The following is a 25,600-nucleotide window of genomic DNA, read 5'->3' as shown; positions in this document are numbered from 1 at the left end:
ACCCCCCCAAGACCCCCCAGGACCCCATGTCCTGCCCCAGGACACCCCCAGGACACCCCCAGGACCCCTCAGGACCCCCAGGACTCCCCCAGGACCCCTCAGGACCCCCCCCCCCAATAAGCACAGCACCCTGCCTCTCCCAGTGCTTTATTGGTGGCTCCAAGACCCCTTGGGTGGGGGGGGGGGTCCCTCCATGAGCCCCCCTCCGCCCTGGCCAGGGGTGGGGGGTGCGTGGGGGGGGGTCAGGGGACGGTGACGCGGTAGGGGCTGCCGGGGACGTTGTCGTCCCCCCAGCGCAGGATGAGGACGTAGTCGCCTTTCTCCTTCACGGTGTACGTGACGTTGTAGACGCGGTTGCCCACGTGCTTGACGTAAACCTCCTCGCAGGGGGTCTTGGGGCCGTGGACCCCCACCATCAGCATGTTGGTGCCTGCGGGGGGGGGGCAAGGATGGGTGCTCTGGACCCCCTGAGACCCCCCAGGACACCCCAGAACTTCCCTGGACCCCCCCTCTGGCCCATCACTGCCCCTCCCAGGACCCCCAAGACCCCCCAGGACCCCCCAGGACCCCCCAGGACCCCCCAGAACCCCGCTGGACCCCCCCAATGACCCATCACCTCCCCTCCCAGGACCCCCAGGACCCCCCAGGACCCCCTGCTGAGCCACCACCTCCCCTCCCAGGACCCCCAAGACCCCCAGGACCCCCCAGGACCCCCCTGCTGACCCATCAGCCCCCCCTCCCAGGACCCCCAAGGACCCCCAGGACCCCCCAGAACCCCCCAGAACCCCCCTGCTGACCCATCACCTCCCCTCCCAAGACCCCAGGACCCCCCCAGACCCCCCGAAACCCCTCAGGACCCCCCTGGACCCCCCCAATGACCCACCACCTCCCCTCCCAGGACCCCTAAGACCCCCCCAGACCCCCCAGAAGCCCCCCAGAACCCCCAATGACCCATCACCTCCCCACCCAGGACCCCCCAGGACCCCCAAGACCCCCCAGACCCCCCCTGCTGACCCATCACCTCCCCTCCCAGGACCCCCAAGACCCCCCCAGACCCCCCAGAACCCCTCAGGGCCCTCCTGGACCCCCCCAATGACCCATCACCTCCCCTCCCAGGACCCCCTAGGACCCCCCTAGACCCCCCAGAAGCCCCCCAGAACCCCTGCTGACCCATCACCTCCCCACCCAGGACCCCCCAGGACCCCCAAGACCCCCCTGCTGACCCATCACCTCCCCCCCAGGACCCCCAAGAGCCCCCCAGACCCCCCAAAACCCCTCAGGACCCCCCAAAACCCCCCTGCTGACCCATCACCTCCCCTCCCAGGACCCCCTAGGACCCCCCAGGACCCCCCAGACCCCTCAGAAGCCCCCCAGAACCCCCTGCTGACCCATCACCTCCCCTCCCAGGACCCCCAAGACCCCCCTAGACCCCCCAGAAGCCCCCCAGAACCCCCCTGCTGGCCCATCACCTCCCCACCCAGGACGCCCGAGGACCCCCCCAGGACCCCCAAGACCCCCCAGACCCCCCCCTGCTGACCCATCACCTCCCCTCCCAAGACCCCAGGACCCCCCCAGACCCCCCAAAACCCCTCAGGACCCCCCAAAACCCCCCCTGCTGACCCATCACCTCCCCTCCCAGGACCCCTAAGACCCCCCCAGACCGCCCGGAACCCCTCAGGGCCCTTCTGGACCCCCCCAATGACCCATCACCTCCCCTCCCAGGGCCCCCTAGGACCCCCCAGGACCCCCCAGACCCCCCAGAAGCCCCCCAGAACCCCCTGCTGACCCATCACCTCCCCTCCCAGGACCCCCCAGGACCCCCCAGAACCCCCCCAGGACCCCCAAGACCCCCCAAAAGCCCCCCAGAACCCCCTGCTGACCCACCACCTCCCCTCCCAGGACCCCCAAGACCCCGCTAGACCCCCCAGAAGCCCCCCAGAACCCCCCTGCTGGCCCATCACCTCCCCTCCCAGGACCCCCCAGGACCCCCCAGAACCCCCCCAGGACCCCCAAGACCCCCCAGACCCCCCCCCTGCTGACCCATCACCTCCCCTCCCAAGACCCCCAAGAGCCCCCCAGACCCCCCAAAACCCCTCAGGACCCCCCAAAACCCCCCTGCTGACCCATCACCTCCCCTCCCAGGGCCCCCTAGGACCCCCCAGGACCCCCCAGACCCCCCAGAAGCCCCCCAGAACCCCCTGCTGACCCATCACCTCCCCTCCCAGGACCCCCAAGACCCCCCTAGACCCCCCAGAAGCCCCCCAGAACCCCCCTGCTGACCCATCACCTCCCCTCCCAGGACCCCCCAGGACCCCCCAGAACCCCCCCAGGACCCCCAAGACCCCCCAAAAGCCCCCCAGAACCCCCTGCTGACCCACCACCTCCCCTCCCAGGACCCCCAAGACCCCCCAGGACCCCCCAGAAGCCCCCCAGAACCCCCCTGCTGACCCATCACCTCCCCACCCAGGACCCCCCAGGACCCCCCAGAACCCCCCCAGGACCCCCAAGACCCCCCAGACCCCCCCCCTGCTGACCCATCACCTCCCCTCCCAGGACCCCCAAGAGCCCCCCAGACCCCCCAAAACCCCTCAGGACCCCCCAAAACCCCCATGCTGACCCATCACCTCCCCTCCAGGACCCCCTAGGACCCCCCAGGACCCCCCAGATCCCCCAGACCCCCCCCCTGCTGACCCATCACCTCCCCTCCCAGGACCCCCTAGGACCCCCCAGGACCCCCCAGACCCCCCAGAAGCCCCCCAGAACCCCCTGCTGACCCATCACCTCCCCTCCCAGGACCCCCAAGACCCCGCTAGACCCCCCAGAAGCCCCCCAGAACCCCCCTGCTGGCCCATCACCTCCCCTCCAAGACCCCCCAGGACCCCCCAGAACCCCCCCAGGACCCCCAAGACCCCCCAGAACCCCCCTGCTGACCCATCACCTCCCCCCCAGGACCCCCAAGAGCCCCCCAGACCCCCCAAAACCCCTCAGGACCCCCCAAAACCCCCCTGCTGACCCATCCCCTCCCCTCCCAGGGCCCCCTAGGACCCCCCAGGACCCCCCAGACCCCCCAGAAGCCCCCAGAACCCCCTGCTGACCCATCACCTCCCCTCCCAGGACCCCCAAGACCCTCCTAGACCTCCCAGAAGCCCCCCAGAACCCCCCTGCTGACCGATCACCTCCCCACCCAGGACCCCCCAGGACCCCCCAGAACCCCCCCAGGACCCCCAAGACCCCCCAGACCCCCCAAAACCCTCAGGACCCCCCAAAACCCCCCTGCTGACCCATCACCTCCCCTCCCAGGACCCCCCAGGACCCCCCAGGACCCCCCAGACCCCCCAGAAGCCCCCCAGAACCCCCTGCTGACCCATCACCTCCCCTCCCAGGACCCCCAAGACCCCGCTAGACCCCCCAGAAGCCCCCCAGAACCCCCCTGCTGGCCCATCACCTCCCCTCCCAAGACCCCCCAGGACCCCCCAGAACCCCCCCAGGACCCCCAAGACCCCCCAGAACCCCCCTGCTGACCCATCACCTCCCCCCCAGGACCCCCAAGAGCCCCCCAGACCCCCCAAAACCCCTCAGGACCCCCCAAAACCCCCCTGCTGACCCATCACCTCCCCTCCCAGGACCCCTAGGACCCCCCAGGACCCCCCAGACCCCCCAGAAGCCCCCCAGAACCCCCAATGACCCATCACCTCCCCTCCCAGGACCCCCCAGGACCCCCTAGACCCCCCAGAAGCCCCCCAGAACCCCCTGCTGACCCATCACCTCCCCCCCAGGACCCCCAAGAGCCCCCCAGACCCCCCAAAACCCCTCAGGACCCCCCAAAACCCCCCTGCTGACCCATCACCTCCCCTCCCAGGACCCCCCAGGACCCCCCAGGACCCCCCAGACCCCCCAGAAGCCCCCCAGAACCCCCAATGACCCATCACCTCCCCTCCCAGGACCCCCCAGGACCCCCCAGAACCCCCCCGGGACCCCCAAGACCCCCCAGAACCCCCCTGCTGACCCATCACCTCCCCCCCAGGACCCCCAAGAGCCCCCCAGACCCCCCCAAAACCCCTCAGGACCCCCCAAAACCCCCCTGCTGACCCATCACCTCCCCCCAGGACCCCCAAGAGCCCCCCAGACCCCCCAAAACCCCTCAGGACCCCCCAAAACCCCCCTGCTGACCCATCACCTCCCCTCCCAGGACCCCCTAGGACCCCCAGGACCCCCCAGACCCCCCAGAAGCCCCCCAGAACCCCAATGACCCATCACCTCCCCTCCCAGGACCCCCCAGGACCCCCTAGACCCCCCAGAAGCCCCCCCAGAACCCCCTGCTGACCCATCACCTCCCCCCCAGGACCCCCAAGAGCCCCCCAGACCCCCCAAAACCCCTCAGGACCCCCCAAAACCCCCCTGCTGACCCATCACCTCCCCTCCCAGGACCCCCCAGGACCCCCCAGGACCCCCCAGACCCCCCAGAAGCCCCCCAGAACCCCCAATGACCCATCACCTCCCCTCCCAGGACCCCCCAGGACCCCCCAGAACCCCCCCGGGACCCCCAAGACCCCCAGAACCCCCCTGCTGACCCATCACCTCCCCCCCAGGACCCCAAGAGCCCCCCAGACCCCCCAAAACCCCTCAGGACCCCCCAAAACCCCCCTGCTGACCCATCACCTCCCCTCCCAGGACCCCCTAGGACCCCCAGGACCCCCCAGACCCCCCAGAAGCCCCCCAGAACCCCCTGCTGACCCATCACCTCCCCTCCCAGGACCCCCCAGGACCCCCCGAGCCCCCTCCCCACGCACCGGCCTTGCTGCAGTCGACGGTGAAATGGTTCTTCTGGCCGAGGAAAGCGGTGGCCAACCCCGGCCCCCGCGCCACCACCTTCCCCGCGTCCGAGGAGAATTTGGGGAGCCCCCCGAAAGCCGGGGGTCCCCGCGCCGTCGCCGCCCCGCCCCGCGTCACCGTCTCCACCATCACCGTCGACGTCTCGTGCAGGCTGTGGCCCCCCGAGAGACGCGGGCCTGGGGGGGGGGGGGGGATGCCGTCAGCACCCCCCCCGCCATGGGGCACCCCCCACTCTGCCCACCGCTTTGGGGGGACCCCCCCGGGGCACCCATCGGGCTGCCACCCCCCCACCCCCCCGGGGACCCCCGTCGTGCCGTCCTGGGGGTCCCCAGTGTGGCAGCCTGCGGACCCCCCATGCTGGCACCCTGGGGACCCCCTGTCACATGACCTTGGGGACCCCCTGATCCCACCACCCTGGGGACCCCCTGTCACGTGACCCTGGGGACCCCCCATCCTGTCACCCTGGGGACCCCCTGTCACATGACCTTGGGGACCCCCTGAGCCCACCACCCTGGGGACCCCCTGTCACATGACCTTGGGGACCCCCTGAGCCCATCACCCTGGGGACCCCCTGTCACATGACCTTGGGGACCCCCTGATCCCACCCCCCTGGGACCCCCCCCATGGTGCCACCCCGGGGACCCCCTGTCACATGACCCTGGGGACCCCCTGATCCCACCCCCCTTGGACCCCCATGGTGCCACCCTGGGGACCCCCTGTCAGGTGACCCTGGGGACCCCCTGATCCCACCACCCTGGGGACCCCCCAATCCTGTCACCCTGGGGACCCCCCCCCATCCTGTCACCCTGGGGACCCCCTGTCACGTGACCCTGGCGACCCCCTTAGCCCACCACCCTGGGGACCCCCATCGTGCCACCCTGCGGACCCCCTGTCACATGACCCTGGGGACCCCCATCCTGTCACCCTGGGGACCCCCTGTCACGTGACCCTGGCGACCCCCTGATCCCACCACCCTGGGGACCCCCTGATCCCACCACCCTGGGGACCCCCATGGTGCCACCCTGGAGACCCCCTGTCAGGTGACCCTGGGGACCCCCTGATCCCACCACCCTGGGGACCCCCTGTCACATGACCTTGGGGACCCCCTGATCCCATCACCCTGGGGACCCCCTGTCACATGACCTTGGCGACCCCCTGAGCCCACCACCCTGGGGACCCCCCCCATCGTGCCACCCTGGGGACCCCCTGTCACATGACCCTGGGGACCCCCTGATCCCACCACCCTGGGGACCCCCATGGTGCCACCCTGGGGACCCCCTGTCAGGTGACCCTGGGGACCCCCTGATCCCACCACCCTGGGGACCCCCTGTCACATGATCCTGGTGACCCCCTGATCCCACCACCCTGGGGACCCCCTGTCAGGTGACCCTGGGGACCCCCTGAGCCCACCACCCTGGGGACCCCCCAATCCTGTCACCCTGCGGACCCCCTGTCAGGTGACCCTGGGGACCCCCTTAGCCCACCCCCCTGGGGACCCCCAATCCTGTCACCCTTGGGACCCCCTGTCACGTGACCTTGGGGACCCCCTGATCCCACCACCCTGGGGACCCCCATCCTGTCACCCTGGGGACCCCCTGTCACGTGACCCTGGGGACCCCCCTTAGCCCACCACCCTGGGGACCCCCTGTCACATGACCTTGGGGACCCCCTGTCAGGTGACCCTGGGGACCCCCTTAGCCCACCACCCTGGGGACCCCCATGGTGCCCCCCTGCGGACCCCCTGTCACGTGACCCTGGGGACCCCCCCCATCCTGTCACCCTGGGAACCCCATGTCACGTGACCCTGGGGACCCCCTTAGCCCACCACCCTGGAGACCCCCCAATCCTGTCACCCTGTGGACCCCCTGTCACGTGACCCTGGGGACCCCCTGATCCCACCACCCTGGGGACCCCCCCATCCTGTCACCCTGGGGACCCCCTGTCACGTGACCCTGGGGCCCCCCTTAGCCCACCCCCCTGGGGACCCCCAATCCTGTCACCCTGCGGACCCCATGTCACATGACCCTGGGGACCCCCTGTCACGTGACCCTGGGGACCCCCTGATCCAACCACCCTGGGGACCCCCATGGTGCCACCCTGGGGACCCCCTGTCAGGTGACCCTGGGGACCCCCTGATCCCACCACCCTGGGGACCCCCCAATCCTGTCACCCTGGGGACCCCCTGTCACGTGACCCTGGGGACCCCCATCCTGTCACCCTGGGGACCCCCTGTCACATGACCCTGGGGACCCCCTGATCCCACCCCCCTGGGGACCCCCTGTCACATGACCTTGGCGACCCCCTGATCCCACCCCCCTGGGGACCCCCTGTCACATGACCCTGGGGACCCCCTGATCCCACCCCCCTGGGGACCCCCTGTCACATGACCCTGGGGACCCCCTGATCCCACCCCCCTGGGGACCCCCTGTCACATGACCTTGGGGACCCCCTGATCCCACCACCCTGGGGACCCCCCCCATGGTGCCACCCTGGGGACCCCCTGTCACATGACCTTGGGGACCCCCTGTCAGGTGACCCTGGGGACCCCCTGATCCCACCCCCCTTGGGACCCCCATGGTGCCACCCTGGGGACCCCCTGTCAGGTGACCCTGGGGACCCCCAATCCTGTCACCCTTGGGACCCCCTGCCACGTGACCTTGGGGACCCCCTGAGCCCACCCCCCTGGGGACCCCCATGGTGCCACCCAGGGGACCCCCTGTCACATGACCTTGGCGACCCCCTGAGCCCACCACCCATGGGACCCCCACCACCCCATGGACCCCTTGTCACCCCGCCTTGGGGACCCCCCTTGTCGCCCCTCCCCGTGTGTCCCCCCCCCCCAACCCCGGCTCCGTACCGGTGACCTTGGCCTTGAAGGGGCTACCGACGATGTGGTGGGGGCCACCGTACTTGATGGAGATGAGGTAGTTGCCGGGGGCCATGGGGGTGTAGGTGACGCGGTGGCCCTCGGCGCACTCCACGCAGTCCAGCTTCACCTTGGAGGGGCCGTCGATGGTGACGGCCAGCGCGCCCGCCCCCGCGTTGGCCGTCTTCACCAGGAACTCCGAGCACACGCCTGCCACACGCGGGTCAGGGGCCGCGTCGGGGCCGGGCAACCGCCGCTGCCCGCCATCCCGTGGCCACCACCCCGTGGCCACCACCCCACGGCCACCAACCCATGGCCACCACCCCGTGGCCACCAACCCATGGCCACCAATCTTGAGTCATGGCCTCCTCGTACCATGGCCACCACCCCACGGCCACCAACCAAGTCATGGCCACCACCCCTTGGCCACCACCCCATGGCCACCATCCCATGGCCACCTCCCCATGGCCACCACCCCGCGGCCACCAACCCATGGCCACCACCCCGTGGCCACCAACCCATGGCCACCAATCTTGAGTCATGGCCTCCTCGTACCATGGCCACCACCCCACGGCCACCAACCAAGTCATGGCCACCACCCCTTGGCCACCACCCCATGGCCACCATCCCATGGCCGCCTACCCATGGCCACCACCCCATGGCCACCAACCCATGGCCACCAACCCATGGCCACCATCCCATGGCCACCAATCTTGAGTCATGGCCTCCTTGTACCACGGCCACCACCCCATGGCCACCACCCCATGGCCACCAACCACCCCATGGCCACCAACCAACTCACGGCCTCCACCCCACGGCCACCAACCACCCCATGGCCAACACCCCACGGCCACCAACCACCCCATGGCCACCAACCACCCCATGGCCACCAACCAACTCATGGCCTCCTCGTGCCATGGCCACCACCCCATGGCCACCAACCACCCCATGGCCACCACCCCATGGCCACCAACCACCCCATGGCCACCAACCAACTCATGGCCTCCTCGTACCACGGCCACCACCCCACGGCCACCAACCAAGTCATGGCCACCACCCCATGGCCACCAACCACCCCTTGGCCACCACCCCATGGCCACCAACCACCCCATGGCCACCTCCCCATGGCCACCTACCCATGGCCACCACCCCGTGGCCACCAACCCATGGCCAACAACCCATGGCCACCAATCTTGAGTCATGGCCTCCTTGTACCACGGCCACCACCCCATGGCCACCACCCCATGGCCAACAACCACCTCATGGCCACCAACCACCCCATGGCCACCAACCAAGTCATGGCCACCAACTGAGTCATGGCTTCCTTGTACCATGGCCACCACCCCAAGGCCACCACCCCATGGCCACCACCCCATGGCCACCAACCACCCCATGGCCACCAACCAACTCATGGCCTCCTCGTGCCATGGCCACCACCCCATGGCCACCAACCACCCCATGGCCACCAACCGAGTCATGGCCTCCTCGTACCATGGCCACCACCCCATGGCCACCAACCCATGGCCACCAATCAAGTCATGGCCTTGTACCATGACCAGCACCCCATGGCCACCAACCGAGTCATGGCCTCCTCATACCATGGCCACCACCCCATGGCCACCACCCCATGGCCACCAACCACCCCATGGCCACCAACCACCCCACGGCCACCAACCAAGTCATGGCCTCCTCATACCATGGCCACCACCCCATGGCCACCACCCCATGGCCACCAACCCACGGCCACCAACCACCCCATGGACACCAACCGAGTCATGGCCTCCATACCACGGCCACCACCCCATGGCCACCACCCCATGGCCACCAACCCACGGCCACCAACCACCCCATGGCCACCAACCAACTCATGGCCTCCATACCACGGCCACCACCCCATGGCCACCACCCACCCCATGGCCACCAACCAACTCATGGCCTCCACCCCACGGCCACCAAAAACTCCATGGCCTCCACCCCATGGCCACCAACCACTCCATGGCCACCACCCCATGGCCACCAACCACCCCATGGCCACCAACCCACGGCCACCAAGCACCCCATGGCCACCAACCAACTCATGGCCTCCATACCACGGCCACCACCCCATGGCCACCACCCACCCCATGGCCACCAACCAACTCACGGCCTCCACCCCACGGCCACCAACCACCCCATGGCAACCAACCGAGTCATGGCCTCCATACCACGGCCACCACCCCATGGCCACCACCCCATGGCCACCAACCACCCCATGGCCACCAACCCACGGCCACCAACCACCCCATGGCCACCAACCGAGTCATGGCCTTCATACCACGGCCACCACCCCATGGCCACCACCCCATGGCCACCAACCACCCCATGGCCACCAACCCACGGCCACCAACCACCCCATGGACACCAACCGAGTCATGGCCTCCATACCACGGCCACCACCCCATGGCCACCAACCACCCCATGGCCACCAACCAACTCATAGCCTCCACCCCACGGCCACCAACCACCCCATGGCCACCAACCAAGTCATGGCCTCCATAGCACGGCCACCACCCCATGGCCACCACCCCATGGCCACCAACCACTCCATGGCCACCACCCCATGGCCACCAATCTTGAGTCATGGCCTCCTTGTACCACGGCCACCACCCCATGGCCACCACCCCATGGCCACCAACCCACGGCCACCAACCACCCCATGGCCACCAACCAACTCACGGCCTCCACCCCACGGCCACCAACCACCCCATGGCCACCAACCGAGTCATGGCCTCCATACCACGGCCACCACCCCATGGCCACCACCCACCCCATGGCCACCACCCCACGGCCACCACCCACCCCACGGCCACCACCCACCCCATGGCCACCAACCAACTCACGGCCTCCACCCCACGGCCACCAACCACCCCATGGCAACCAACCGAGTCATAGCCTCCATACCACGGCCACCACCCCATGGCCACCACCCCATGGCCACCAACCACCCCATGGCCACCAACCCATGGCCACCAACCGAGTCATGGCCTTCATACCACGGCCACCACCCCACGGCCACCAACCACCCCATGGCCACCAACCAAGTCATGGCCTCCATAGCACGGCCACCACCCCATGGCCACCACCCCATGGCCACCAACCACCCCATGGCCACCAACCATCTCACGGCCTCCACCCCACGGCCACCAACCACTCCATGGCCACCACCCCATGGCCACCAACCACTCCATGGCCACCACCCCATGGCCACCAATCTTGAGTCATGGCCTCCTTGTACCACGGCCACCACCCCATGGCCACCACCCCATGGCCACCACCCCATGGCCACCAACCACCCCATGGCCACCAACCAACTCACGGCCTCCACCCCACGGCCACCAACCACCCCATGGCCAACACCCCACGGCCACCAACCACCCCATGGCCACCAACCACCCCATGGCCACCAACCAACTCATGGCCTCCTCGTGCCATGGCCACCACCCCATGGCCACCAACCACCCCATGGCCACCACCCCATGGCCACCAACCACCCCATGGCCACCAACCAACTCATGGCCTCCTCGTACCATGGCCACCACCCCACGGCCACCAACCAAGTCATGGCCACCACCCCATGGCCACCAACCACCCCTTGGCCACCACCCCATGGCCACCAACCACCCCATGGCCACCTCCCCATGGCCACCTACCCATGGCCACCACCCCGTGGCCACCAACCCATGGCCAACAACCCATGGCCACCAATCTTGAGTCATGGCCTCCTTGTACCACGGCCACCACCCCATGGCCACCACCCCATGGCCAACAACCACCTCATGGCCACCAACCACCCCATGGCCACCAACCAAGTCATGGCCACCAACTGAGTCATGGCTTCCTTGTACCATGGCCACCACCCCAAGGCCACCACCCCATGGCCACCACCCCATGGCCACCAACCACCCCATGGCCACCAACCAACTCATGGCCTCCTCGTGCCATGGCCACCACCCCATGGCCACCAACCACCCCATGGCCACCAACCAACTCATGGCCTCCTCGTGCCATGGCCACCACCCCATGGCCACCAACCACCCCACGGCCACCAACCACCCCATGGCCACCAACCGAGTCATGGCCTCCTCGTACCATGGCCACCACCCCATGGCCACCACCCCATGGCCACCAATCAAGTCATGGCCTTGTACCATGACCAGCACCCCATGGCCACCAACCGAGTCATGGCCTTCTCGTACCATGGCCACCACCCCATGGCCACCACCCCATGGCCACCAACCACCCCATGGCCACCAACCACCCCACGGCCACCAACCAAGTCATGGCCTCCTCATACCATGGCCACCACCCCATGGCCACCAACCACCCCATGGCCACCAACCCACGGCCACCAACCACCCCATGGACACCAACCGAGTCATGGCCTCCATACCACGGCCACCACACGATGGCCACCACCCCATGGCCACCAACCCACGGCCACCAACCACCCCATGGCCACCAACCAACTCATGGCCTCCATACCACGGCCACCACCCCATGGCCACCACCCACCCCATGGCCACCAACCGAGTCATGGCCTCCACCCCACGGCCACCAAAAACTCCATGGCCACCACCCCATGGCCACCAACCAACTCAGGGCCTCCACCCCATGGCCACCAACCACTCCATGGCCACCACCCCATGGCCACCAACCACCCCATGGCCACCAACCCACGGCCACCAAGCACCCCATGGCCACCAACCGAGTCATGGCCTCCATACCACGGCCACCACCCCATGGCCACCACCCACCCCACGGCCACCAACCAACTGACGGCCTCCACCCCACGGCCACCAACCACTCCATGGCCACCACCCCATGGCCACCAACCCACGGCCACCAAGCACCCCATGGCCACCAACCAACTCATGGCCTCCATACCACGGCCACCACACGATGGCCACCACCCCATGGCCACCAACCAACTCATGGCCTCCACCCCACGGCCACCAACCACTCCATGGCCACCACCCTATGGCCACCACCCCATGGCCACCAACCACCCCACGGCCACCAACCGAGTCATGGCCTCCTCATACCATGGCCACCACCCCATGGCCACCACCCCATGGCCACCAACCACCCCATGGCCACCAACCACCCCACGGCCACCAACCAAGTCATGGCCTCCTCATACCATGGCCACCACCCCATGGCCACCACCCCATGGCCACCAACCACCCCATGGCCACCAACCCACGGCCACCAACCACCCCATGGACACCAACCAACTCATGGCCTCCATACCACGGCCACCACCCCATGGTCACCACCCACCCCATGGCCACCAACCAACTCATGGCCTCCACCCCACGGCCACCAACCACTCCATGGCCACCACCCCCATGGCCACCAACCCACGGCCACCAAGCACCCCATGGCCACCAACCAACTCATGGCCTCCATACCACGGCCACCACCCCATGGCCACCAACCACCCCATGGCCACCAACCAACTCATGGCCTCCACCCCACGGCCACCAACCACTCCATGGCCACCACCCCATGGCCACCAACCACCCCATGGCCACCAACCACCCCACGGCCACCAACCGAGTCATGGCCTCCTCATACCATGGCCACCACCCCATGGCCACCACCCCATGGCCACCAACCACCCCACGGCCACCAACCAAGTCATGGCCTCCTCATACCATGGCCACCACCCCATGGCCACCACCCCATGGCCACCAACCACCCCACGGCCACCAACCGAGTCATGGCCTCCTCATACCATGGCCACCACCCCATGGCCACCACCCCATGGCCACCAACCACCCCATGGCCACCAACCCACGGCCACCAACCACCCCATGGACACCAACCGAGTCATGGCCTCCATACCACGGCCACCACCCCATGGTCACCACCCACCCCATGGCCACCAACCAACTCATGGCCTCCACCCCACGGCCACCAACCACTCCATGGCCACCACCCCATGGCCACCAACCCACGGCCACCAATCACCCCATGGCCACCAACCGAGTCATGGCCTCCATACCACGGCCACCACCCCATGGCCACCACCCACCCCACGGCCACCAACCAACTCACGGCCTCCACCCCACGGCCACCAACCACTCCATGGCCACCACCCCATGGCCACCAACCACTCCATGGCCACCAACCGAGTCATGGCCTCCATACCACGGCCACCACCCCATGGCCACCTCCCCATGGCCACCAACCACCCCATGGCCACCAACCCACGGCCACCAACCACCCCATGGACACCAACCGAGTCATGGCCTCCATACCACGGCCACCACCCCATGGCCACCAACCACCCCATGGCCACCAACCAACTCACGGCCTCCACCCTACGGCCACCAAAAACTCCATGGCCACCACCCCATGGCCACCAACCCACGGCCACCAAGCACCCCATGGCCACCAACCAACTCATGGCCTCCATACCACGGCCACCAACCACTCCATGGCCACCACCCCATGGCCACCAACCACCCCATGGCCACCACCCCATGGCCACCAACCACCCCATGGCCACCAACCACCCCATGGCCACCAACCCACGGCCACCAACCACCCCATGGCCACCAACCGAGTCATGGCCTCCATACCACGGCCTCCACCCCATGGCCACCAACCACCCCATGGCCACCAACCCACGGCCACCAACCACCCCATGGCCACCAACCGAGTCATGGCCTCCATACCGCGGCCACCACCCACCCCATGGCCACCAACCAACTCACGGCCTCCACCCCACGGCCACCAACCACCCCATGGCCACCAACCGAGTCATGGCCTCCATACCACGGCCACCACCCCATGGCCACCACCCCATGGCCACCAACCACCCCATGGCCACCAACCCACGGCCACCAACCACCCCATGGCCACCAACCGAGTCATGGCCTTCATACCACGGCCACCACCCCATGGCCACCACCCCATGGCCACCAACCACCCCATGGCCACCAACCCACGGCCACCAACCACCCCATGGACACCAACCGAGTCATGGCCTCCATACCACGGCCACCACCCCATGGCCACCAACCACCCCATGGCCACCAACCAACTCACGGCCTCCACCCTACGGCCACCAAAAACTCCATGGCCACCACCCCATGGCCACCAACCCACGGCCACCAAGCACCCCATGGCCACCAACCAACTCATGGCCTCCATACCACGGCCACCACCCCATGGCCACCACCCACCCCATGGCCACCAACCAACTCACGGCCTCCACCCCACGGCCACCAACCACTCCATGGCCACCAACCACCCCATGGCCACCAACCACCCCATGGCCACCAACCCACGGCCACCAACCACCCCATGGACACCAACCGAGTCATGGCCTCCATACCACGGCCTCCACCCCATGGCCACCAACCACCCCATGGCCACCAACCGAGTCATGGCCTCCATACCGCGGCCACCACCCACCCCATGGCCACCAACCAACTCATGGCCTCCACCCCACGGCCACCAACCACCCCATGGCCACCAACCGAGTCATGGCCTCCATACCACGGCCACCACCCCATGGCCACCACCCACCCCATGGCCACCACCCCACGGCCACCACCCACCCCACGGCCACCACCCACCCCACGGCCACCAACCAACTCACGGCCTCCACCCCACGGCCACCCCCAGCGCCGCACCCCGCCTCCCCCACCCCGGTGGCCACCCCATGGCCCGCCCTTGCCCGCGGCCGGCGGTGTCACCTGTGCGGCCGCCCTCCAGGCCGGGCCCGTAGGCGGTGACGAGCCCCGGGTCGCCGGCCTGGCTCTGCTCGCCCACGCGGATGTTGAAGGGGCTGCCGGGCACGTGGCGCCCGTTGAAGCGCAGGTCGATGGAGTGCACGCCGTTCTCCCGCGGCAGGAACCCGATGGCGTACTTGTCTGGGGGGCACCGCGTCACCCCCGCCCGCGGCCCCGCCCCTGCCCCGTGGCCCCGTGGCCCCGTGGCCCCATGACCCCATGTCCCCATGACCCCGTGTCCCCGTGTCCCCATGTCCTCGTGTCCCCATGACCCCGTGTCCCCGTGTCCCCATGACCCCGTGACCCCGTGTCCCCGTGTCCCCATGTCCCCATGACCCCGTGTCCCCATGTCCCCGTGTCCCCATGTCCCCATGTCCTCGTGTCCCCATGACCCCGTGTCCCCATGTCCCCATGACCCCGTGACCCCGTGTCCCCGTGTCCCCATGTCCCCATGACCCCGTGTCCCCGTGGCCCCATGACCCCGTGTCCCTGTGTCCCCATGACCCCGTGTCCCCGTGTCCCCATGACCCCGTGTCCCCATGTCCCCGTGTCCCCATGACCCCGTGTCCCCGTGTCCCCATGTCCCCGTGTCCCCATGTCCCCGTGTCCCCATGACCCCGTGTCCCCGTGTCCCCATGTCCCCGTGTCCCCATGTCCCCATGTCCCCGTGTCCCCATGTCCCCATGTCCCCATGTCCCCATGTCCCCGTGTCCCCATGACCCCGTGTCCCCGTGTCCCCGTGTCCCCATGTCCCCGTGTCCCCGTGTCCCCATGTCCCCATGTCCTCGTGTCCCCATGACCCCGTGTCCCCGTGTCCCCATGACCCTGTGTCCCCATGTCCCCGTGTCCCCATGTCCCCATGTCCCCATGTCCCCGTGTCCCTGTGTCCCCATGTCCCCGTGTCCCCGTGTCCCTGTGTCCCCATGTCCCCATGTCCCCATGTCCCCGTGTCCCTGTGTCCCCATGTCCCCGTGTCCCCATGACCCCATGACCCCATGTCCCCATGTCCCCATGTCCTCGTGTCCCCATGACCCCGTGTCCCCATGACCCCGTGTCCCCGTGTCCCCGTGTCCCCACGCCCCGTGTCCCACACCCCACGCCCCATGTCCCCGCACCCCGTGCCCCACGCCCCGTGTCCCGTGTCCCCACGCCCCGTGTCCCGTGTCCCCACGCCCCGTGTCCCCGTGTCCCCACGCCCCGTGTCCCACACCCCACGCCCCACGCCCCGTGTCCCGTGTCCCCATGCCCCGTGTCCCGTGTCCCCACACCCCGTGTCCCCGTGTCCCCACGCCCCACGCCCCGTGTCCCGTGTCCCCATGCCCCATGTCCCGTGTCCCGTGTCCCCACGCCCCGTGTCCCGTGTCCCCATTCCCTGTGTCCCGTGTCCCGTGTCCCCACGCCCCGTGTCCCGTGTCCCCACGCCCCACGCCCCGTGTCCCCGTGTCCCCACGCCCCGTGTCCCACACCCCACGCCCCACGCCCCATGTCCCCGCACCCCGTGCCCCACGCCCCGTGTCCCCGTGTCCCCACGCCCCGTGTCCCCACGCCCCGTGTCCCGTGTCCCACACCCCACACCCCATGTCCCATGTCCCCCACGCCCCGTGTCCCGTGTCCCCACGCCCCGTGTCCCACACCCCACGCCCCACGCCCCATGTCCCGTGTCCCCACGCCCCGTGTCCCCACACCCCACGCCCCATGTCCTGTGTCCCCACGCCCTGTGTCCCCGTGTCCCCACGCCCCGTGTCCCCGTGTCCCCACGCCCCGTGTCCCACACCCCGCGCCCCACGCCCCGTGTCCCCACACCCCACGCCCCACGCCCTGTGTCCCCACGCCCCACGCCCCGTGTCCCCACGCCCCGTGTCCCCGTGTCCCCACGCCCCGTGTCCCCACGCCCCACGCCCCGTGTCCCCACGCCCCGTGTCCCCACGCCCCGTGTCCCCGTGTCCCCACGCCCCATGTCCCGTGTCCCCACGCCCCACGCCCCGTGTCCCCACGCCCCGTGTCCCCACGCCCCGTGTCCCCGTGTCCCCACGCCCTGTGTCCCGTGTCCCGTGTCCCCACGCCCCGTGTCCCGTGTCCCCACGCCCCACGCCCCATGTCCCCGTGTCCCCACGCCCCGTGTCCCACACCCCACGCCCCACACCCCATGTCCCCGCACCCTGTGCCCCACGCCCCGTGTCCCACACCCCACGCCCCATGCCCCACGCCCCGTGTCCCCACGCCCCACGCCCCGTGTCCCGTGTCCCCACGCCCCGTGTCCCCACGCCCCGTGTCCCCGTGTCCCCACGCCCCGTGTCCCACACCCCGCGCCCCACGCCCCGTGTCCCCACGCCCCACGCCCCGTGTCCCCACACCCCACGCCCCACGCCCCGTGTCCCCGTGTCCCCACGCCCCGTGTCCCCACGCCCCACGCCCCGTGTCCCCACGCCCCGTGTCCCCACGCCCCGTGTCCCCGTGTCCCCACGCCCCATGTCCCGTGTCCCCACGCCCCACGCCCCGTGTCCCCACGCCCCGTGTCCCCACGCCCCGTGTCCCCGTGTCCCCACGCCCCGTGTCCCACACCCCGCGCCCCACGCCCCGTGTCCCCACGCCCCACGCCCCACGCCCCGTGTCCCCACACCCCACGCCCCACGCCCCGTGTCCCCGTGTCCCCACGCCCCACGCCCCGTGTCCCGTGTCCCCACGCCCTGTGTCCCGTGTCCCGTGTCCCCACGCCCCGTGTCCCGTGTCCCCACGCCCCACGCCCCATGTCCCCGTGTCCCCACGCCCCGTGTCCCACACCCCACGCCCCACACCCCATGTCCCCGCACCCTGTGCCCCACGCCCCGTGTCCCACACCCCACGCCCCATGCCCCACGCCCCGTGTCCCCACGCCCCACGCCCCGTGTCCCGTGTCCCCACGCCCCGTGTCCCCACGCCCCGTGTCCCCGTGTCCCCACGCCCCGTGTCCCACACCCCGCGCCCCACGCCCCGTGTCCCCACGCCCCACGCCCCGTGTCCCCACACCCCACGCCCCACGCCCCGTGTCCCCGTGTCCCCACGCCCCACGCCCCGTGTCCCGTGTCCCCACGCCCCGTGTCCCGTGTCCCCACACCCCGTGTCCCCGTGTCCCCACGCCCCACGCCCCGTGTCCCCGTGTCCCCACGCCCCGTGTCCCCGTGTCCCCACGCCCCACACCCCATGTCCCGTGTCCCCACGCCCCATGCCCCGTGTCCCCACGCCCCGTGTCCCGTGTCCCCACGCCCTGTGTCCCCACGCCCCGTGTCCCCGTGTCCCGTGTCCCCACGCCCTGTGTCCCCACGCCCCACGCCCCGTGTCCCCGTGTCCCCACGCCCCACGCCCCGTGTCCCCACGCCCCGTGTCCCCGTGTCCCCACGCCCCACGCCCCGTGTCCCCACGCCCCGTGTCCCCGTGTCCCCACGCCCCACGCCCCGTGTCCCCACGCCCCGTGTCCCCACCGCTATCCAGCTCGGAGACGTAGCACTCCTCCACCACGCCGGCGGGCGTGTGCACCTTGGCGTCGATGACGCCGCGCGCCCCGTTCAGCTGCACGGCGAAGGAGGCCGGCTGGTTCACCGTCACCGTCTCCTGCGGGGGCACGGCGCTGCCGTCACCGGGGGGCACGGGGGGGCACCAGGGCGGGGGTCCCAGGGGTGCCACGGGGGTGCCACGGGGGTCCCAGGGGGGACAGAAGGGACCCAAGGGTGGCACAGGGGTGCCATGGGGGTCCCAGGGGTGCCACGGGGGTCCCAGGGGTGACAGAAGGGACCCAGGGGTGCTGTGGGGGTCCCAGGGGTGCTATGGGGGTCCCAGGGGTGCCACGGGGGTCCCAGGGTTGCTATGGGGGTCCCAGGGGTGCCCGGGGGGGTGACGGGGTGCTGTGGGGGTCCCAGGGGTGCCCAGGGGTCCCAGGGGTGCCAGAAGGGACCCAGGGGTGCTGTGGGGGTCCCAGGGGTGCCCAGGGGGGTGACGGGGTGCTATGGGGGTCCCAGGGGTGCCGTGAGGGTCCCAGGGGTGCCCGGGGGTCCCAGGGGTGCTATGGGGGTCCCAGGGGTGCCCAGGGGGGTGACGGGGTGCTATGGGGGTCCCAGGGGTGCCCGGGGGTCCCAGGGGTGCCAGAAGGGACCCAGGGGTGCTGTGGGGGTCCTAGGGGTGCCATGGGGGTCCCAGGGGTGCCCGGGGGGGTGACGGGGTGCTGTGGGGGTCCCAGGGGTGCCCAGGGGGGTGACGGGGTGCTATGGGGGTCCCAGGGGTGCCCGGGGGGGTCCCAGGGGTTCCCAGGGGTCCCAGGGGTGCCCGGGGGTCCCAGGGGTGCCATGGGGGTCCCAGGGGTGCCAGAAGGGACCCAGGGGTGCCATGGGGGTCCCAGGGGTGCCCCGGGGGTCCCAGGGGTGCTATGGGTGTCCCAGGGGTGCCCAGGGGGGTGACAGGGTGCTGTGGGGGTCCCAGGGGTGCTGTGGGGGTCCCAGGGGTGCCCGGGGGTCCCAGGGGTGCTGTGGGGGTCCCAGGGGTGCACGGGGGTCCCAGGGGTGCCCGGGGGGGGTCCCAGGGGTGCCCGGGGGTGCGGGGGTGCCGGTACCTGGAGGCTGGTGACGGTGAGGCGCCGGGCGTCGTCGGAGTGGGAGGCCACGGGCACCACGAAGGGGCTGTCGGGGATGTGCTCCTCGTTGAACTTGATGGACACCTCGTAGTCGCCTGGGGGGGCACGGGCGGCCTCGCACGGGGACGCCTCGCACAGGGACGCCTCGCACGGGGACGGCCTTGCACAGGGACACCTCGCACGGGGACACTCTTGCACGGGGACACCCTTGCACAGGGACACCTCACACGGGGACACTCTTGCACGGGGACACCCTTGCACAGGGACACCTCACACGGGGACACTCTTGCACGGGGACACCCTTGCACGGGGACACCCTTGCACAAGGACATACCCTCCCCTGGGGACACCCTTGCATGGGGACACCCTTGCACGGGGACACCCTTGCACAAGGACGTACCCTCACCTGGGGACACCCTTGCACGGGGATAGCCTTGCACAAGGACATACCCTCACCTGGGGACAGCCTTGCACGGGGACACCCTTGCACAAGGACGTACCCTCACCTGGGGACACCCTTGCACGGGGACACCCTTGCACGGGGACACCCTTGCACAAGGACGTACCCTCACCTGGGGACAGCCTTGCACGGGGACACCCTTGAACGGGGACACCCTCGCACGGGGACACCCTTGCACAAGGACATACCCTCACCTGGGGACACCCTTGCACGGGGACACCCTTGCACAAGGACATACCCTCACCTGGGGACAGCCTTGCACGGGGACACCCTTGCACGGGGACACCCTTGCACAAGGACATACCCTCACCTGGGGACACCCTTGCACGGGGACAGCCTTGCACAAGGACGTACCCTCACCTGGGGACAGCCTTGCACGGGGACACCCTTGCACGGGGACACCCTTGCACAAGGACGTACCCTCACCTGGGGACAGCCTTGCACGGGGACACCCTTGCACAAGGACGTACCCTCACCTGGGGACAGCCTTGCACGGGGACACCCTTGCACGGGGACACCCTTGCACAAGGACGTACCCTCACCTGGGGACACCCTTGCACGGGGACACCCTTGCACAAGGACGTACCCTCACCTGGGGACAGCCTTGCACGGGGACACCCTTGCATGGGGACAGCCTTGCACAAGGACGTACCCTCACCTGGGGACACCCTTGCACGGGGACACCCTTGCACGGGGACACCCTTGCACAAGGACGTACCCTCACCTGGGGACAGCCTTGCACGGGGACACCCTTGCACAGGGACACCCTTGCACAAGGACATACCCTCACCTGGGGACACCCTTGCACGGGGACACCCTTGCATGGGGACACCCTCGCACGGGGAGGGCCCTTGCACGGGGAGGGCCCTTGCACAAGGGACACCCTTGCACGGGGACGTCTCTCGCCCAGGGACACCCTCGCACGGGGCCATCCTTGCACGGGGAGTTCCCTCACCTTGGGGACACCCTGGCACGGGGACACCCCTGCACGGGGGCACCCTCACACAAGGACACCCTTGCACGGGGAGGGCCCTTGCACGGGGACACCCTTGCACGAGGACACCCTTGCACGGGGAGGGCCCTTGCACGGGGACACCCTTGCACGAGGACACCCTTGCACGGGGAGGGCCCTTGCACGGGGACACCCTTGCACGAGGACACCCTTGCACGGGGAGGGCCCTTGCACGAGGACACCCTTGCACGGGGAGGGCCCTTGCACGGGGACACCCTTGCACGGGGACACCCTTGCACGGGGAGGGCCCTTGCACGGGGACACCCTTGCATGAGGACACCCTTGCACGAGGACACCCTTGCACGGGGAGGGCCCTTGCACGGGGACACCCTTGCACGAGGACACCCTTGCACGGGGACACCCTTGCACGGGGAGGGCCCTTGCACGGGGACACCCTTGCACGAGGACACCCTTGCACGGGGAGGGCCCTTGCACGGGGACACCCTTGCACGAGGACACCCTTGCACGGGGAGGGCCCTTGCACGAGGACACCCTTGCACGGGGAGGGCCCTTGCCTTGGGGACACCCTTGCACGAGGACACGCCCTCGCACGAGGCTCCCTCTCCCCCAGCACGAGGCTGCACCCAAAGCCTTGCAGGGGGTGGGTGCCCTCCCCGGGGGGGTTGGGGGACTTGGGGGGGGGTTGGGGACCCAGGGGGGGTTTGGGGACCCGGGGGGGGTTTGGGGGTCGTCGGGGGGGGGTTTGGGGGTCCCGGGGGGGGGTTGGGGATCTGGGGGGGGGTTTGGGGGTCCCGGGCGGAGGTTTGGGGGTCCCCGGGGGGGTTTGGGGATCTGGGGGGGGTTTGGGGGTCCCCGAGGGGGTTTGGGGATCTGGGGGGGGGGGTTGGGGGTCCCCGGGGGGGCGTTGGGGGTCCCCGGGGGAGGTTTGGGGGACCCGGGGGGGTTTGGGGATCTGGGGGGGGTTTGGGGGTCCCCGGAGGAAGTTTGGGGGTCCCCGGGGGGGGGTTGGGGATCTGGGGGGGGGTTTGGGGGTCCCCGGGGGGGTTTGGGGATCTGGGGGGGGTTTGGGGGTCCCCGGGGGAGGTTTGGGGTCCCGGGGGGGTTTGGGATCCCCGTGGGGGGTTTGGGGACCCGGGGGGGGTGTTTGGGGGTCCCGGGGGGGGGTTGGGAACCCAGGGGGGTTTTGGGGACCCGGGGGAGGTTTGGGGGTGCCGGGGGGTGTTTGGGGGTCCGGGGGGTGTTTGAGGGTCCCGGGGGAGGTTTGGGGGTCCCCGAGGGGGGTTTCGGAACCCGGGGGGAGGTTTGGGGGTCCCCGGGGGAGGGTTGGGGACCCAGGGGGGTTTTGGGGACCCGGGGGAGGTTTGGGGGTGCCGGGGGGGGGGGTGTTTGAGGACCTGGGGGCAGTTTGGGGGTCCTGGGGGATGTTTGAGGGTCCCGGGGGATGTTTGAGGGTCCCGGGGTGTTTTGGGGACCCGGGGGAGGTTTGGGGGTCCCCGAGGGGGGTTTGGGGACCCGGGGGAGGTTTGGGGGTGCCGGGGGATGTTTGAGGGTCCCGGGGGGTGTTTGGGGGTCCCGGGGGGTGTTTGGGGGTCCCGGGGGATGTTTGAGGGTCCCGGGGGGTTTTGGGGACCCGGGGGAGGTTTGGGGGTCCCCGGGGGGGTTTGGGGACCCGGGGGAGGTTTGGGGGTGCCGGGGGGTGTTTGAGGACCTGGGGGCAGTTTGGGGGTCCCGGGGGCAGTTTGAGGGTCCCGGGGGGTGTTTGGGGGTCCCGGGGGTGGTTTGGGGGTCCGGGGGATGTTTGAGGGTCCGGGGGGTTTTGGGGACCCGGGGGAGGTTTGGGGGTCCCCGGGGGGGGTTGGGGACCCGGGGGAGGTTTGGGGGTGCCGGGGGATGTTTGAGGGTCCCGGGGGGTGTTTGGGGGTCCCCGGGGGGTGTTTGAGGACCCGGGGGAGGTTTGGGTGGTACCGGGGGGTGTTTGAGGACCTGGGGGCAGTTTGGGGGTCCCGGGGGATGTTTGAGGGTCCCGGGGGGTGTTTGGGGGTCCCGGGGGGTGTTTGGGGGTCCCGGGGGATGTTTGAGGGTCCCGGGGGGTTTTGGGGACCCGGGGGAGGTTTGGGGGTCCCCGAGGGGGGTTTGGGGACCCGGGGGAGGTTTGGGGGTGCCGGGGGATGTTTGAGGGTCCCGGGGGGTGTTTGGGGGTCCCGGGGGGTGTTTGGGGGTCCCGGGGGGTGTTTGAGGACCCGGGGGAGGTTTGGGGGTGCCGGGGGGGGGTGTTTGAGGACCTGGGGGCAGTTTGGGGGTCCCGGGGGATGTTTGAGGGTCCCGGGGGGTGTTTGGGGGTCCCGGGGGTGGTTTGGGGGTCCCGGGGGATGTTTGAGGGTCCCGGGGTGTTTTGGGGACCCCGGGGGAGGTTTGGGGGTCCCCGAGGGGGGTTTGGGGACCCGGGGGAGGTTTGGGGGTGCCGGGGGATGTTTGAGGGTCCCGGGGGGTGTTTGGGGGTCCCGGGGGGTGTTTGAGGACCCGGGGGAGGTTTGGGGGGTGCCGGGGGGTGTTTGAGGACCTGGGGGCAGTTTGGGGGTCCCGGGGGATGTTTGAGGGTCCCGGGGGGTGTTTGGGGGTCCCGGGGGTGGTTTGGGGGTCCCGGGGGATGTTTGAGGGTCCCGGGGGGTTTTGGGGACCCGGGGGAGGTTTGGGGGTCCCCGGGGGGGGTTGGGGACCCGGGGGAGGTTTGGGGGTGCCGGGGGATGTTTGAGGGTCCCGGGGGGTGTTTGGGGGTCCCGGGGGGTGTTTGAGGACCCGGGGGAGGTTTGGGGGTGCCGGGGGGTGTTTGAGGACCTGGGGGCAGTTTGGGGGTCCCGGGGGATGTTTGAGGGTCCCGGGGGGTGTTTGGGGGGTCCCGGGGGTGGTTTGGGGGTCCCGGGGGATGTTTGAGGGTCCCGGGGGGTTTTGGGGACCCGGGGGAGGTTTGGGGGTCCCCGGGGGGGGTTGGGGACCCGGGGGAGGTTTGGGGGTGCCGGGGGATGTTTGAGGGTCCCGGGGGGTGTTTGGGGGTCCCGGGGGGTGTTTGAGGACCCGGGGGAGGTTTGGGGGTGCCGGGGGGTGTTTGAGGACCTGGGGGCAGTTTGGGGGTCCCGGGGGATGTTTGAGGGTCCCGGGGGGTGTTTGGGGGTCCCGGGGGTGGTTTGGGGGTCCCGGGGGATGTTTGAGGGTCCCGGGGGGTTTTGGGGACCCGGGGGAGGTTTGGGGGTCCCCGGGGGGGGTTGGGGACCCGGGGGAGGTTTGGGGGTGCCGGGGGATGTTTGAGGGTCCCGGGGGGTGTTTGGGGGTCCCGGGGGGTGTTTGAGGACCCGGGGGAGGTTTGGGGGTGCCGGGGGGGGGTGTTTGAGGACCCGGGGGAGGTTTGGGGGTGCGGGGGGGGTGTTTGAGGACCCGGGGGGTGTTTGGGGGTCCCGGGGGGTGTTTGAGGACCCGGGGGAGGTTTGGGGGTGCGGGGGGGGGTGTTTGAGGCCCCGGGGGAGGTTTGGGGGTGCCGGGGGGGGTCCCCCAGACCCACCGGGCTCCTGGACGAGGTAGGAGACGCCGCAGGAGCCGTCCTTGCGGTCCTCGAAGGCGATCTCGGCCTTGCTGGGCCCCCTCGACGGCGATGGAGAGACCCCCGGCCCCCGCCTCCCGCGTCCAGATGCTGAACTCGGCTGGGGGGGGGGCACACCGACACCCATGGGTGCCCCCCGCCTGCTGATGGCACCCTACGGCCAGCACCACCCCCCCCCCCGCCCCTGCACCTGCACCCCCCCCCAATGCGCCCACCCCCCCATTGCACCCCCAATGCGCCCCACCCCCCCATTGCACCCCCCCATAGCACCCACCCCCCATTGCACCCCCACAGCACCCACCCCCCATGGCACCCACCCCCCCATTGCACCCCCATAGCACCCACCCCCCCCATTGCACCCCCCCAATGCACCCACCCCCCATTGCACCCCCCCATAGCACCCACCCCCCATGGCACCCACCCCCCATTACACCCCCACAGCACCCATATCTGCCCCCTTGCACCCCCTTGCACCCACCCCCCGTTGCCCCC

At 70.3% G+C, this 25,600-nt stretch overlaps 1 protein-coding gene across 1 annotated transcript; it reads right to left on the bottom strand.

Annotated features, from left to right (window-relative positions):
• Positions 1 to 242: 242 nt before the first annotated feature.
• On the bottom strand, positions 243 to 25,208 carry LOC142596922 (filamin-B-like; the record flags this gene model as incomplete). Its single annotated transcript, XM_075727375.1, is given in 8 exon segments — positions 243 to 430; positions 4,791 to 5,009; positions 7,691 to 7,909; positions 15,448 to 15,624; positions 18,942 to 19,071; positions 20,063 to 20,178; positions 25,070 to 25,148; positions 25,150 to 25,208. Coding segments are annotated over 8 exon segments (1,187 nt in total), but the record flags the coding sequence as incomplete, so codon positions are not given.
• Between the last annotated feature and the right edge of the window lie 392 nt (positions 25,209 to 25,600).

The sequence above is a fragment of the Pelecanus crispus genome, unplaced genomic scaffold (genome assembly GCF_030463565.1).
Source record: "Pelecanus crispus isolate bPelCri1 unplaced genomic scaffold, bPelCri1.pri SCAFFOLD_233, whole genome shotgun sequence".
NCBI classification, from domain to species: Eukaryota; Metazoa; Chordata; class Aves; order Pelecaniformes; family Pelecanidae; genus Pelecanus; species Pelecanus crispus.
This window is presented reverse-complemented; position numbering and strand designations above follow the sequence as displayed.